This window comes from Coturnix japonica, chromosome 4 (genome assembly GCF_054131305.1).
Source record: "Coturnix japonica strain WE chromosome 4, WE-NBRP24, whole genome shotgun sequence".
NCBI classification, from domain to species: domain Eukaryota; kingdom Metazoa; phylum Chordata; class Aves; order Galliformes; family Phasianidae; genus Coturnix; species Coturnix japonica.
The window spans coordinates 81,486,644-81,503,947 of NC_140666.1; the positions used below are offsets into that span (position 1 = coordinate 81,486,644).

Here is a 17,304-nt window from a genome sequence, read left to right on the forward strand (position 1 = left end):
AACTCAGCAGTCTTGTGAGGAGCACATAGGGTGACTGAATGACAAGCTCTGATTTTCTTCTATCTTTGGATAAAGTCTTTACAAGATCAGGACAATGGCAAATGCAGATACAAGGATACAAGGATAGATACATTATATGCTCGATTACAGACCTTGAAGTGAAGAGCTGCTTCACACCATAAACTGAAGAAAAGTTAACTAAGGGTGCTTAGCATTAGGAAAAAATAACAATAAAGGACAAGATACAGAAATGACCGATAGATTAACTATAACGTATGATAGATAAGTGGTGAGTGATAAATCAGAAATTCATTTTTTCAGGAGGTATCTCTAGGAGGAGGGGAAGGCCTTGGAGCCAGACACCATGACCATTTCCTTCTCCTATTGGTCTTCTACAATAAGCTGCTTCAGAAATAATTTCCTTGGCATCCACATATTTATAATATGAAGGGCTGTTTTCTGTGGCCTAGTTTGAAGGCCCTGCACACTGAACGTATTCATCTGTGTGAATGAAGCCACTAAACAAGCATCCTCTTGTAATCTTCTTAGTAGTCCTTTTATTTCTAATGTAGCATTTCCCAGGGATGCTCACAAATAAGCGTGTAGTTTCCATCAGTCTGTTGGATGTGCTGAGACAAACAGGAAGATTTAAGACCTCACTTGACCACAAATGCACAAAAGCGCACACAGATGCTCATATACTCCAAGCGCACATGGAAAAAGCTCATGTTTGGGTCAAAGTGTGTAACTGCATACATTTTTTCATGTACATTTTTGTGGGAACATTTTAGGACTCAAGTTTGGAAATTTCCACCACTTTATGTTCTACATGGTATTACTACTATGATCTCAGCTGTAGCCTGGATTTTATACCAGTTATGCTCAATGCTCTGCAATCATGACAGTCTCTTTGGTGACATCAGCTATCTTTTTCAGCAAAAGTATTTGTTAGCTGGTAAACCTGAAACTCCCTTTGTGGTTTCCAGTCTAGACTACAATTTGCACATTTATCAGCTGTTTTCTTGGTGTCATCTTAGCAAAAAAAAAAAAAAAAAAAGTCTAAACTATTCTGCATTTATTTCAACTCTACTTGTTCTAATACCCCTCATCTTTCAATAGGTATTTGAAAAATTGTTTGCTTAAGCAAATGCATTTTATAGAGATTACATCTGACTTTAAAAAGATCATCTAGTTTAGCTTTCATGGGAAAATCTGGCCTCCAAATCCATTTTGAGCTTTTCAGGCTCAAGAGTAAAGCTTTAACTTGATACTTGCATACAGATTTCTTCATGGGAACCTGTTGTTCCCAAGCAATAACCTCGCTCCACTGGCATGTATTCATATAGCATCAGTGACAGTGAGGGTGTGTTATGATTAAAAACTAAGGATGCAGAGACCCTTTGCAAGTTATACAGATTTGTCTATTGTCTGTTTATTACCTACAGAAATTACAATCTTCACAAGCTCATTCTAAGGGCTGAATGAGTAAAACCAAAGTATTTTCATAATTAAAAAAAAATCAACAACAAAACCCACAATTTTTTCATACATTTTAAAATACACAAAATAACTAATTTTATTTCTCTGTAGATCTATACTTCTCAAAGCTGTGGAGTTGTTGCAAGAGCTGCACAAACCACCGTGTGCTGTCTTGCTATTTGTATTGTACAGAATGGAGAATGCTGCTGCAGCACTGAGAACCTGGAAGCTGAGCATACGGTAGCATTGCCATGTTGTTGGGATAGCTTTTCTGAGAGAGCTCTGCAGCAAGAGGAACTAAATAAAGTGTTGTCAAACTGTCTCCACGTGCTCTATGGATGACAGCATACTGTACAGCCATTCGACCTCAGCACACACAACTGTGCCAAATGTAAAACATTACAAAACCTTTTTTCTTTTTTCTTTTTTTCTTAAGTAGTAGGAATGCATCTGGGATATGGGAAAATCTAGTACTGTTCTCTGTGAAGGAAGCTTTATGGGAAAAAAAAACAACAACAAAAAAAGAAAACGGGTTTTATGAAAGAAAATCTGGTAAGTGCCAATGTATTCAGCTTTACTAAACCCAAGTTTAGAACGAGACAGGAAATAATGGAGCAGTTGCTATGATCTAACTGAAGTGGAATTCCCTCAGCAAAGAATATGACTGATGAATTTCTTTTCATTCCCATCAATGTTTTTGAATTCAAGGTGAGATAATAGGTCACTCAGATGCTCCTTGTTTTAAAACTTCTCAAGATTCCAGTATTGGATGACTACTAAAAACAATGATCAGTTTGTATTAAAAAGAGAAAACGGAGTGGATTTTTTAAGACAAAGAGCAAACTCCCATTCCAAACCAAACATGGACATCCTGCAAACCCCCAAAAGGTATATTCTGATGTTGCAAAATCGGAAATTACAGCTTAATTTTCCATGTGGCCAGTTAGCCCACAGCAGAGCTCATACCTCTTAAACTGCATTTTCTCTCTCCTCTCTTCTACAAAAAGAAAAAAGAAAAAACATACCCCAAAAACTGTCATCAGGAAATTCCTATCTGTTTAATTCAATTGTGTTTGGAGAAATACAATTTAATCTCAGCAAAATAAGTACCATATAAGGTTAGATTGGAGCACAGCACTGAGTATGCCTGATCGGTCTTATGCATTTAGACTTTCAACATGCATTTAAAAGGCTGGATTTAAAGGTCTTAAACCAAGCCACTAAAAGCGCGGTGGTTTCCCACACTACCTTACTGAACTCCGTTATCCATTTTCTGAGACTGGCAAAGTCCAGTATAAAACTGCCACCCTTGCACCACAACTTTCCACATTTTCAGACACTGAACAGAAAGGTGAAAAATGACAAGATCCTGTTTCTCAGAACTGTCTTTTCCAGAGCAAAGTATAACAGAGGATGCACTGCTTCATGAGAACCAGTGAACTTTAATTGACTTCAAGAATCTGAATATTTTTTCTTCCTCCTGAGCAATTCAAGCAGGTACCTCCTCGGAGTTACCTCTTTTATAAAAAGATGACTGTGATGGTGGTATGCCCAATTTTGCCCATTTTGGTAGCCTTAACAGCTATGTTGATGCACAAAAAGCATTCTGAGTGCCAGCTCCCTTTACCTGAGGGAATCTGAACCACCAAATCTTTCTGGAGAATGACTTAGATAAAAATGGAAAGAGAATTGTCCCCTCTTGGTGCAAATTACTGTGCTGCTAGCAGTGAAAAGCACATGCACCCCCAGCAGCTCTGTGACACTGAGCTTCTGGTTGCCCAAGGAGATGCCTCAAGGCCAGACTGCTAAGTCTGGATTTCTGCAGTCTCAGACTGGATGGGATTTAAGTGGTTACCCCATACCTTTAGCCACTGCTCTGCCTGCTCTTTGCTCTGTACTGCCAGAACTAGTGCATCCGCTCCTTGGTGTGAGATTTTCAGCTCGTGTTTCTTCTTTTTGCTGTCCTTGGGGATGTAGGTGATGCTGCAGTCATTCAGGAGAAGCTCCATCTGGGGCTGCTGGTCCTTGGAACTTTTGTAGCACTGTAAAATGTAAGGAAAGGTCAAAAGTTAGATCTCATCTTTTTGAACTTTGGAGGAAAGCTGTTATTATGTAGAAATTCTATTTTTAATATTTTCCACAGACATCTTTACCACATTACATGATCTTAGCCACTGCTAGCTTCACATCTATCCTTCTAATTCACAATGAAAAGAAAAATTGCTTCCAGACTGTTATTAATAGAGATCTATTGCTGCAGGACAGGTATAACATATAGAGGGCATTAAGGATCTCTTTGTTATCTTTATTATTCAACCCTGGCCTCTATTAGATATGGAGAGGGTGATTTTGGGTGTCTCTGCACAGGTAGCAGCAGAACATGTTTGTACAGTTAATGACTTTCAAGCCCAGATGCTGATCCTGCTCACCAGCACCATCAATGCAAACCTGGGGCCTACATGCTGCCATCACTCAGGAACAGGCAGACACTTTATTCAGCTGCCCTTTTTGTTCAGATAAGCAGCAAAATTTTTCACAGTGTGGAAAGAGGGTGAGGCCACAGGACTGTAGTTTTTGAGCTAATTCCCTTTCATCATTCACTGCAAAAAAATCACAAAAATGTTGGTCTACTCTTTAAGTTTACAGCTAAAATTATATGAATTACTCGTTTTTATTTTTTATTTTTTTCCCTCAGTAGCAAATGCTGTCAAAGAGCAGCCATTCTGTGCTGAATTACTGATGACTTAATCTGTGTTTGAACTGGTGATTCAAAGGTGAAGAGTTTCACACTATGTCACATGTCCTGCTGACCTAGTTCCTATTCGTCTAGCACATCAGTATAGCTGATACCAGACTGCAGAACAGTGTTTAACTGTGTATTTGAATGCCAATAATTTTATATACCAATGTAAGTTGGGCTTTTACTCATACAAATAAATATGAAGGCTAAAAAGGTATTTGGAATTAAACACTGACTAGTATATACATATGCAGAGTATATGTATAACTGTGAACAGAATGAAGCGCATAGACTTATGCATATTCAGGCCATGAAGCAAACTATCAGGAGAGCGGTAGCTCTTAGAAGGATGTCATAAATACTCCAACTTATACTGAACAAGTACAGCCACTTTCTGCAAACCACTCATCATCTTCCTCTCTCTCCAAGGCCAATTAACTCAGAATTTCTCCTGCTTGGTCACAGCTTTTAAGGTTGTAATTGAAAAAAAAAAAAAAAAAGTTATGGAACCTAGAAAACATTCTTTAGTCACTTTAAGCAGCAATTAATAACATATAGATTCCTTTACATTAATTATTTTTTTTAAATAGTAGTTATGCATTATTAAAGGTGAAGTATTTATAGATTAGTTGACTTTATATGAAATACAATTCCCTACTAAGTCTTATTCTTAATGTCTACTTCTAATTAACACATTTTTGTTCTACGATGAAAGCTGCATTGATAATGCAGGCAATTTCTAATCCCTCAGAACATATATTTATTTTACTTCCATATCTCCTAAGTTATATGTCCAAGTCCTCCTTCAAACAATAAACCAATCTTGTGTAATTTGGTCATTAAACTCCTATTGGGATTTTTATTTTCTTAATACCCATTACAGAATTAATGAAAGACAATCCCCATAAAGAGAAAAAACTTTGCAGACCACACATGTGGCTACAGGAAAAAAGAAAAAAAAATATCATATTTCTCTATAGAACAACAAACATAATTCTAGAAGAAATACTGTGTGACTTCTGAGAAAATTTGCTTCTTTTTCTTCTTTCTTCAAGCTGTAATTGTATGGTCCTGAAACCTGATTTGGTTCAGTTATATGTTGAAAAAATGCTGACTAAAAATAGTGATGTTACAACAACATAACACAAACCAAATCACATTAAACATTCTTTTGTTTGTGGATACAAGCATTATATCCTCAGTAACCATGAGAAACTAGAAATCCAGCTAGATTTCCAGAAGCCTCTTACCTGGGGATCACTATTTCATATCGTGGCAGTTCCCATTCAGCCAATAACTGTTAATGTACTTGGAAAGTGAACACCCCTAAGCTGTCCTGTACTCATGTAGAACAGTGAGGTTCTACAGAAAATTTTCTATCACGTTAATCAGCTTTTGATACTTCAGATATCGTAGTAATTACTAGTTACATAATTAGCTGCACTGGAAGACTGGAAGGCCCCAGCTGACATGTTACTTTAAGCATCAGATAGCTTTAAATATCATAGAAATGAATCTCAGTTAGACCTTCTTTTCAACAAACAAAAAGACTTCTATAAGCTGACAATTTACTAACTTTCAGAATCTTTTACTGGTGCCTCCAGTCATTCAGAAACATGACAGATTTGCTTAAGAAACAAATATATCCACTAACAAGTGGATGTATTTCTATAATGCAGCTGTGCATCATGTGAATACTGCATCTGTAATTACTGCAGAACAGATGGTGAAGGTTTAGTTTAAAGTGTATACATTACAACAGCATATGCTGCCAAGTGAGTTCTCAGTCTAACAAGGGACTTTTCTCTCCAGCAGTCTGATCCAACAGTTCATACACAAAGCTCCCTGTGAGAGTTTTGGTCCACAGGGAATGAAAGATTGGATTTATAGTTTCAGCAATTTTTTTTCCAAATGAAATACAGTAAAAGCTAATAGGGTAGACTTTCTTTCCTATATCAGGGAACTGACTGGGTTTAAGAGCCATAAAAGTCTAAGTTCTAAGTGGTTACATGATACGCTTATAATTTCAGTAGTTTTCAGATTCTTGGGTAAATCATAACTGAACTTGTTGGTAAGGTTACCGTAGACTTGTCCACTGTTTGCAGAACTTATTCCAAAGCTAAATCTCTATAAAAATAAATACATAGTCTAAAAGGTAGAAAGAAAATACAGTCAGATAGAAATAAGAATTACCAGTAGTTTGTTTTCTTTGATAACACACAGTAGTTTGGTCCATTGCCCAAATCGTTTCTTTCTAAGTAGGAAGGCACAAATTTTGGCATCCTTCACCAGATCCATAGAGGCCTCCTCAGAAGGCCACTGATGTCTCATTTTCTTCCCCTTCCCATCCTCTTCCTCTTCATCATAGGATTCATAAGAGCTGCTCATAGCATCCGAGTCATAATCTTCAAGAAAAGCATGAGTGTCAAGTTAGAACATTTAGCCATGAAGTGTACAGAAATAACTGAAAAGCTCAGCAGGGTACCTTTTTAAGCTAAGGCTTTTGAATGTCAGTCATGAACAAACTACTGTTTCAGTGTTTAGTAATATCAGTACATTAAGTTAATTGAATAAAAGATGTGATTCCATTACGAAATTTTATAGGAGACGGAAGGTGTTGAAGCCTTGTGAATTTTAATTGAAAAACAAGCTGGGAATAAATAGCTTTACTATCTTCAAAGTGTTACTTGGCAGATACTTTCATCTTTTGTAGTTCTTTTACAGAGAAAACCTCTTTCTCTCTCTGAGATTGCAGAATGTAAGCACAGAAATGTAAATATCAATACGGCATATTAAGAAATAAATACTGCATGTCACAGGAATAAATTTGGGGGTACTATCTACCTGTCATAATATTTCTTGCAGTTCACAATTACAGCACCTGAAGAGATATGATTAATGTTGAATAGATGACGAAGTGCCCTGAACTATGGGTTCTGCTCATAACCATTCTGCAAAAAAACTTCTTACTATGTGCTTAGTCAAAGTAGTTTAATCCTTCTCCAACTTTAATGAAGTAGTGGCAAGATTCCTTTTTAATTACAAAATTTTTGTTTAGTCCTTAAGCTTTCAATAAAGCAGACAGCTCTCTGGCAGTCCCCTCTACTACAAGACTAATTTTCTTTTACTACAGAGCCCTAATTTTCACCATGCATATTTAGTTGATGTGGGTATATCTGTAGCCCCTCAGATAATAACTGAGATATGAAGACACACTTGTTTTCCAGTGGCACATGGAGAAGTAAAGAAACTTCCCACGGAGAAGAATTGCTTAGAATATTCCCAGTAGATAAAATTTCACCCAAATAAATTCTTCAAAGGAAGAAAATCTCCCATTTGCTTTAGCAAAGTACCTGAGACACAGCCTGGTACACTGGAAAGAGACCCATGGCAGTCAGGAACAAGACAAGGGTCTGAATTGCTGGTGAGCTTATTGTGTGTCTATCCCAACCTATGTGCAACTGACAACAGGATACACCCATAGCTCTTCACCTCCAAATTGACCTCAGATACTCTGATCTCATCTGCGGCAGCATAAAAGTTTATGCAATAGTTTGATCTTCATTTAAAAGAGAAGTTTAAAAAAATATAGATGAGGCTGCACTGGAAATTATAATTAAGATCTGAAAATGTATTGTGCACATGTACATGTCAATGGACTCTCAAGATTTTGGAGTGGTGGTGGTGGGGAGAAAGGAGAGAAATACAAGGACCCAGTAGGAAAAAAAAAAGAGTGAAAAGCATCTGTCCAAAATAAACTATTTGGGGGTTTTGCCAAATCTAATGAAATGTGAGTGACTTTAATGATTTCTAGGTACAGTAAGTAGAATGAAAGTTTCCTTGATACTAATGATATTACAAAAATATTCTCTAGGAATATTTGCTTAAGATAATTGCATCTATCCCAAAAGCTATTTAATAGTTTATTCTTTCATTTCTTGTACCTCCAGAAATTTGCTGTTATGGTCTTCTTTAACCTCAACAGTCTGATCAGCTATAGGTTCCATCTTTGGTCAATACAGTGCTTATTTTAATAGCCGCGTAGACTAGGTTTTGTGAAAATTTTGATTGAGTGTAGATAAATTACTAATGGTATATTAAATGTAGAAGAAACTTAATTATGGAAGAAGAGTGGATGATTTTTAATACAAATTAAAGCTTAGAACATAAGAAGATTTAGCAAAATCACAGCAGGGCGGTGGCACTTTTGCACTAATAAGTCAATGTGAAGAAGCTTTAAATGTCTGGGTATATATACTAACATTTATGTAAGTATTAATTAAATTTGAAGGCTGATATCCTTTATATTTTTATGGATTTAGATGGTTAAGTACAAAAAGATATCAGTTTCATACTGTGCCTTTTTTTTTCCTAGGTGATCCATGCTATTAATATCTGTGCTATTAATATTTTCCTGCCTGAGTATGACTTTTGTTTAATAACAAAACATAAGTCAGCAGCTAACCAGATTGTAAGGTATAGCAGGACCACCCTGCAGCATTTCAAGCAAGGATGTAAGAGGAGTGGTCCTGCTGCCCTGCTAAGTTCCTTCATTTACTTTGCATTATATGAAATTCCTTCTTATCTTGAATTTCCCAGCTAAATTAAGAGCTGCCAACTACCTTGGTATGGTTTTTATATTTAGAGCTAAAACACAATGTCAAGCAAATTTCCCTGCCAAGTAGTGTATAAATGTATAATTAATGTTTTAAGGTGATGCCTATGCAAGTACTTTAAGGACACAAATATTATTTTATGCTTTTGCTTTGGTTCAGATAATAGAAAACAGCAAAAAAAATGGAGGCAGATATCCTTTTAATCTTTGACACACGCAAACAACAACAAAAAAGAACAGACCATACACAAGTATTAAATTACCCCACCCAGTAAAAGAGTAGAAAAAGGGAAAAATTTTGCAACTTCTTATTATAAAACACCATGCATGCATTCTCATTACTGTGCCCTCATCTTGTCTCCTCTTAAGTGCAGTGAGTCTTTGCAAAAGTACTGGAATTTGATAGAGAGTATTTGTGTGCTGCCAAAGGAAGTTTTAATGGTCACCTGGGGGACTACCCTATGCCTTTTGCACAAAACGAGTAGTTACTATAACACTGACATGCATTAAACATGGCTTATGGGAGTCAGTATAAATGATGTGTTGCTACATCATCAAATCAGTAGAAATTCGGCACGTTTTCAATAATCACTCACTTTAGAAAAGACCATTTCTTGCTTTTTATTTGTATACTTTGGCAAGTAAATCAGTGCAATAAGAGAATAACAATAGATCTGCAGATCAAGACCAATTTTTGTGGCCTCTACATTTACACTACCAGTAGTTTAGAGAAGTAGATGACACTTAACTCTGGACCACTGGCCCAAACGTCCCTGGCACATTCATGCTTCAGATATGCCCAGAGAACCGATCAAGACCTGCCTACAACAGCAGTTGAAACATTAATGCGCTCCAGATTTACTAAAAGGAGCCTGGTTTGTGCAGATCAAAACATTTCTGCATACCAAAACAATGCATGGCTGATGAGGACAATTAAACTACACTAATAGAGATAAAACTGTTGAATTCTAAAAAACCTGAAAGATTCTAGGGTTAACAATTGCTCTGAATCTAGACTACTCACTGGAAGTGATATATTCAGGAGCCTTCCCAGGACTAAGTGGCACTGCCTCTTCATAATAGCCTTCAGGAAGGGAAGATGTTGGTAATGGTGGAGGCCCATTATCTGGTGGCTAAATGAAGGAAAAAAAAGAATAAATGAGCAAGTAATTAAATAATAACAAGGTGTTAAAATAAACATGGACAGAACATTTGCTCATGATCTGCTTACAAGGCTGGTACATACATAAATCGAGTCACAAGCATAGCCATTCAGTTTATATACACAGCTAAATGACTGTTTCTTACTGTAACTATCTCTGAAGGCAAGGCTGTGAAGGAGTAAGACACTGTCCTTTGAATGAGATGTATTCTGCAGAGTAGCAGGTTGTAGGAGAAAAACAAGTCTAAATTTCAAGCTTAATTATATGATGTTATAATTAAACAATAATAAGTAGAGGTTCAGATCCGAAGCAGGGAAGTGAATTATGCTTCAAACCTTTACCACCGCTCATAATAAGGAAGCAGAACCTTCTCTCATGCAGTCAAATAGAGTCCTTTGGGACACAATATGATCCAAAATATTGAAAAGATATAGTTTGCTTAAGTATAAACTTATAGGATCTGTGTAGGAAAGAGATTTATGTGCATAGGCCATTTTACACTGTTGAAACTTATTAATTAGAAATCCATATCTAAAAAAATTCATAGTACAGTAGCAAAAAAAAACCCCTTTGGTTGTATAGTTTAGAAAAGTTGAAAAGACTGGGCTGTTGGATATCAAGGAGTTAACTTACTTAGATAATGTTTTAATGATGCACTGTGTTTTTCAACAGCAAATTAATTCTTAATATATACATTATTTCTTTTCTTAGAGAAAACTGAGCAACAAATTAAGAAATGTTTGGAATATTGAGAAACTATTATATGATAAAATAAATAATTCAAATACCAGGTCAAATTCTGAAATGCTTCTTTTCTAAATATAAACCTGTTTTAAATTTAAAGCTGACCAACTGCTGGTATGTTGATATAGTAGCAAAGTAAATTTAGTACTCTGTGACTTCTTCCATATGACTTTACTGTTCTATTTTTTTAGCAAAAGCAAAACTGCATTTTATGTAAGTCACACAGACTTTTCAGTTTCATATTTTCATATTGGAGGAAATCATATAACAGAATCATAGAATGGCTTGGGTTGGAAGGGACTTTCCAGGACATCTAGCTCCATCACCCCTGTCATAGGTGGGATTGCCAACCAATAAATTAGTTTCTGGACTAGGCTGTTCAGGGCTCCATCCAACCTGGCCTTGAACACCTCTAGGGACAGAACACCCACAACTTAAGTCTTTTTCCAAAGCCAGTGGTTTACTGCATAATTACAAAAACATAACTTGTAAGCAGTCTTATTTCTTCAGGAACAGCTTTTCTATTAATTGTCATGTAATGAAATAAATGTGTTTGTCTTCATTAGGCTCAAAACTCAGGGAAAGAGATATCAAAGTAAGAAACTAATTAGGTGGGCTTTGATCATGACCGGATACTGACACTTCTGGAACACCACTGAGATCTTAGGTGGGCAGGACAGTCAAGGAAAGGCATAAAGCCTTTTTGCACATAATACAGGTGAAGTCACAGTCACTAGATTCCTCTTTTGCTATAGGTCTAAAGTCATCTGGAGCATTAATGACATAACATTCTCTGCCTTCAATTTCTTTGTCAGTTTCATCTCTCTGCATTTCAGAGCCAAACATAACACTGACCAGTTGCACATGCCAGACACCTAATTCTCAACTAGAAGATTATGATTACCAGCCTAAGAATGCTCTGTAGTTAAATTGATACGCAGTACGTTATTTCATCTCACAGGTAAATGCTTATGAATTCCCAATGGAGCAGAAAGAAAAGGAAATAATCTACACTTCAGTTCATTGAGTGCTAACTTGCCATCACGCCACAAAAACTTCCTTATGACCAATGAAATGATTTGAGACTGACACAAAAATTCTTGGTCAGACTGAGTTTCACACTAATATTATTTCTATATCAAATGATAAAGCCAACTTGTTATATCACATTCAATTACAGATAAGAGAAGGAAATTACTGTTATCTGCAATGTGAGTCAAATGAATTTTCAAATGAATTTTCATCAGAGACCAGTTTTGCTCAAGCAATTATCTGTCAAAGAAGCAAAATAATGAAAAAATATGACTTTTAGTGCAATTTCCTTGTGATTCTGTTGAAAAACACAAATTGCAAATCTGCACATCATCATAATTAAGTGAGTCCTTCAAAGTTATCTGCTGCTGTGCAACAGGCATAATAGAAATTAAAACATGCTTCGTGTTGTTAATACTGAAATATTGACAGTGCATCACAAATTTTGCACAATACACCAGCACAAATGAGCTCTGTGTGGCCTGAACTGTAAGACACAATAGAACAAACTGCCTCAAGAATTTACATTTTTATTTTATATTTTATTTGCTCTTTACAGAGCCTTGCTCAAAGGATTCATGGTCAAGGTTCCTGGGGCAGTGAACATTCATATCACTTCTTTGATCAGACAGATATATTAATATCTTGGTCTAGCCTCAAACTATTTTCCTTGTCAGGTGTACAGATGTTTTATGAAATTCCTATTATTATTAAACCTAATTCACTTAGGTAACAGCCATCCTGAGTATCATCCCTATTTTAACTTGACATCACAGTGAAGTTTCAAACTATCCAGAAATGAAGAAGAGGTTCCAATATAGATCAGGAGAAGAAAAAAAATAAAAGAAAAAAAGAAAAAGAAAAGCTTGTTTTTAGACAAAATGTTATTCAGAAAGAAAGAAAAAAGGAAATGAAACACAAATGGTGCTTGTCTGAATTCGACCCTGCTGGAGCACCGTTACTTCATGCAGCTGGGGCGGGCTGTGCTGTGCAGCCAATGTCAACACAGATGGAATCTATTGGTGAATTACCCAGCCCTTGGTTCTGAAATGCATTTTGCAGGGCCTGCCATAACAAAGTTGAAAATAATTATAAAAAATATCGTATTTTTGAAAAAGAAAAAAGAAAAAAAAAAAAAAAGATTATTAGGTGAAACAGAAACATCCAACATTAAATACTTCTGATTAAAGCAAGGCTTCCTTCTTACTGATTAAACACAAAACATAACAGTCTTCTTCAAAACTGTATCATAAACAGATACATCTTTTTGCGTGCTATGGAATTCGTACATTTTTGAGCACCGAGAAAAGTAAAACAAGCATTATGATATTATTTAATAATATTTATATTTGTTTTATTATTACTAGTTGCATTGCTTTATTTTTCAACTTGGTAATTATTCAGTGAAAAAACTATGGTGAAGTTATGAGTTAGGAACTGGAATAGCTCTTGATTGAATATATTTTCATTAGCTTAATGAGAAATAAAAGGTCCATAAGAACACTAAGCAATTTATGTATTATATAAAAGGAATAAGTCTTAAAAAAAGCCCACAAAACATGTAAGTTTGAGTGGAAAGACCTGGAAACCTACACAAAAGGCATTAGTACACATTTTTACTTATATTTTTTACAACAGCCACAGGGAAGAACGTTAGAGAAAGCTGCCTTTAGGGTAAATAGTTATAGCTATGCTCAATCACAGGAATAAGAACTGAATTAAAAAACATTACCATTATTTTTATCTCCATGGAGGAAAAGGGACAAAGATGAGTGAGATATTGTTGCCCAGAATAACACTGGTGATATTGAAATAACTCATAAAGGTGTCTGACAGGTGCTGGGGCCGAGATAAAAAAGAGCAATGCTTTTCCTGAACCCAAAAAGTGGGAGGGGTGATGATTATACTACAGAAATAAGATCTCTGAATACACAAAAAATTTGGTTGTTTGTGGGATACCCAGCAACAATTTACGGGAGGCACTGCCAAGAGAAATAAATAGGTATCTCCAAATAAGGAATATTTATCTGCATATTAGTTTAGTGGCTTACTATGGTTTACCTCTCTGCCTACCCCTCTGTGTAAAACGGATCACAAATAAACTCTTTCTTTATCCCAGGAGACCAAATTCCTCATTTCCCCCTTCAGTCCAGTGATTACTTAGACAGGCAGTAATGTTTTTTTTAGGGATAGTCTATCTGATACCTGCTGAGGATGCAATGGTATATAGCATGCAAAGTGGTATGAAAGGCAGAGGAAAAGAAACGTCATTCTCCAGAGCCTGAGGTTATAAAATTGCTTTACACCCCAAAGAAGACATACATAAGGCAATAGAAACACTTCAATTTACACAATGATTTAAGACGTGGAAGTTTCCTGTGAAAAGCAGCAACTTTAATAGAAGTAAACACTGTTGATACATCCAGTTCCACAGCTGTGCTCATACATGTCATTAGATCAGCCACCAGCTCATGCCCAACTGGTCAGCGAGGCAGCTGCTGTGTTGCCCGTCAGTGCTGCAGAACAGCAATGTGAGACTGGAAGGATGCATAATAAAGCTATTCAGAAGCCAGTAGGCAAATGTGGGATGTGGAGACTGTGACACATGCACATGCCTTTTGCAATGGGGCAAGTTTCTAAGTGACCTCCATACAATCCCATCCCCAGCCTGGACAGTGGAAGAGTAATCCCATGATCCAGATGTTAAAAAATAAAAAAGGATGTTTGAATGCAAGATGAATTGAGAAACTGAGTGCCAACACAACTGGAAAATTGACCGTACATTTCAACTGGGCTTCATCACACTGCAGTACTGGCTGAAAATTGGGCATCACTACACATCAGGCACTTGAAGTTGGTGTGAAAGCTGTTACATAAAGTCAATAGCACTAAGGCACTAAGAAGAAATTGCTGCTTATTGCCAGCAAATGAGGACATGGATGGCCCAGGGATTTTATTCAGGACAAAAATGCTGACTATAAGGGATGTTAAGAGCATATTGAGCTGTGCAGGAGTGAAATACTAGCCTAAGCATAGACAAGTAAAAGCCAAGAAGAATTCTTCATTTGACCTCAGCTCTGTATTCCAAGGTTATTAACTTCTTGAGTTGTTGGCTGGACCTTAAGAAACCAGGAGCCAAATCGTGTGATAAAAAAGTCTAACAATTCCTCTTTTCAGTCTCTGAGCACATCTGACAAAGGACAGTTACCAGCCAGACAGATAACAAACAAATGTGGCTCACAGGAGTGGTAAGAGGCTCTTATAATTATTTCCAAGACTAAATAAGGCTGAATTACTACTGCAAAACTGTCAGCCAGTAGCATTTGGTAGTCTGGATTTCACAGATGCAGAAAAGAGATGAATGTGCTCAGAAGAGCAGACAGAAACAAGACTGCATGCTACAAGAAGAGGCTACTAATCAGAGGATGAATATAAGGATAAGCTTACATGTTTAGTGTGATCCTGAAAAAGATTTAAGACAAACAGCAAGGGAGGGTACACACTTGGCACAGTGTTCCAGGCAGTGTAGGTGAATCTGAAACTGCTCAGGAATATGTCTGCCGATGCAGGAGTGTCTAACAAAATCAACAGCAACAACAAGAACAACAACAAAAATACAAGGTGATGATAGAGAAAGGATCTGAACAGACTTGTTCACTTTTAAAAAATGAATAAGGGTGTAGTATGGCTCCACAGTTTGATCTGAAGACTGTCTGGAGAGCACTTATGCAGGAATCACGCCAGAAGCAGAGGCACTTAATTAATTTGCATGTGATTAATTTGCATTTAATTAATATTTCAGATATTAAATAAAACTTAGACTGGAGTACATAATGTGCCACACAAGGAGTTACACTCAAGCTCTATGGAAGAATCATAGAATCACAAGGTCAGAAAGGACCTACAGGATCATCTAGTCCAACCGTAGCAGAAGTGAAAATAAATTGCAGACTCCATGGAACTAATAGAAGATCTAAGGAGAAAATTCAAAAGCAAAAATAGAAAAGAATGAGCCAGAAACACAAACGTAGTACTCCTGTTCCATTCAGATTTTATATTAAAAGATTATTACACAGCCAGTTGGAAGCGTCACTTAGACAAAACAACTGAGCTGACTCATATCAGGCAAAGGGTCTGGCTGTATCAACAAATGGCCTTTAATTTATGGTAGGAAACACTTCCATGCATATTACATGAGAAAGATGAAACCGAATTTAAGTAGCATGGGGCCCTCAGTCAGAGGTGGTTATTCTGGTTCAAAGGGCCTGCATTCCATGAGTTTATAAGCTCATCCAGGTACCTGGCATGGCTGTGCAGACAAGACAAGGCAGCGGGGTGAAAAAAGCAACAGCATGTCCACTGGAACGATATTCCCTAAGGGCATCAAACAAAAGCAAGAGAAGACACATTGGCCTAATTCCTTTGCCATGTATTTATGTACTGCATATTAATAAGCATGTTTAGAAAAGCAAATAGGCTTAAGTTGCACCAGAAGAGATTCAGATTGCATATTAGGCAAAATATCTTCTCTGAAAGAGTGGTGAGACATTGGAACAGGCTGCCCGGGGAAAAAACATGTAGATGTTGCACTGAAAGACATGATTTAGTGAGCATGGGGTGATGGGTTGATGGCTGAACTAGAGGATCTTAGTGGTCTTTTCTAACCTTATTGATCCTATGATTCTGTCAGCATAGACAAGGTGTTTTCATGGACAAGTACAGCATAGAAAGAAGAAATCAAAAACCTGAGAACACAGATGTGAGTATGTTAGGAAAAAGAAGTGGGACAATACCCTATCAAATCTGTGGCATTAATAATTTAATGGCTTTCCTTGATAGAGGTCAAAGACCACCAGCAACTACTAAAGACAGAAAAGAGGGCATATAGCTTCACAGTGATCACAGGAGGCATCTGGTAAAGCAGTTCAATCCTACTTCATGCCAAAACTACCTCATGAAGTTTAAATGCGAGTTTCAGGTAGAGGTCGTTAGGAATAGTCATTCTGTCAGCTTGAATATCAAGAAAGCTTTGAAATACTGTGATGGCCATTGTAATAAAGGTGTATTATAAATGAAATAAGAAGGAAATTTCTGTAAGCAAAACTTAGATCTCTGATACAACTTGCAAATGTGAAATAAATAATCAACAATAATGCACCAATCAAGGAAATGTGAATGACAGCTGTGGTATCCTTGAAGACATACAAACATTTATCTTTCTTTGTTCCTTATGCAGTCACATACAGAAACATGGAAACTGTTCCACATACAAACCATGCCAAGAGGACTGCTCTTTTGGTCACCTCTGGTCAAACAAATCATGAAACTAGAGCAAACGACAGACACTGATATAGGAACTAGCTCAAGAGCATGAATCTATACTTCAGAAATGAAACTTATAGAGCCTTTATTACATGCAATGTAGAGAAATGGAATCTGGGAAGAGTATGACTGGGATTTAAGATGGATTTACCAAAGTACTAATTGCTTTTGTTTGCCACAAACCTAAATGCACATTTGAAAAGACCTTT

The 17,304-nt window shown here is 36.7% G+C and overlaps 1 protein-coding gene across 12 annotated transcripts in view; it reads right to left on the reverse strand.

Annotated features, from left to right (window-relative positions):
* The window catches only part of AFAP1 (actin filament associated protein 1), a 107,785-nt gene that overhangs the window by 34,146 nt on the left and 56,335 nt on the right, over nucleotides 1–17,304 (reverse strand). For all 12 annotated transcript variants that reach the window (XM_015862718.3, XM_015862716.3, XM_085547404.1 and 9 more), the window contains 3 exons: nucleotides 9,859–9,967; nucleotides 6,413–6,624; nucleotides 3,342–3,521 (listed from right to left, as the gene is read on the reverse strand). In XM_015862718.3, coding sequence (XP_015718204.2) covers nucleotides 3,342–3,521; nucleotides 6,413–6,624; nucleotides 9,859–9,967 — 501 coding nt within the window. The remainder of the gene's footprint in view (nucleotides 1–3,341; nucleotides 3,522–6,412; nucleotides 6,625–9,858; nucleotides 9,968–17,304) is intronic.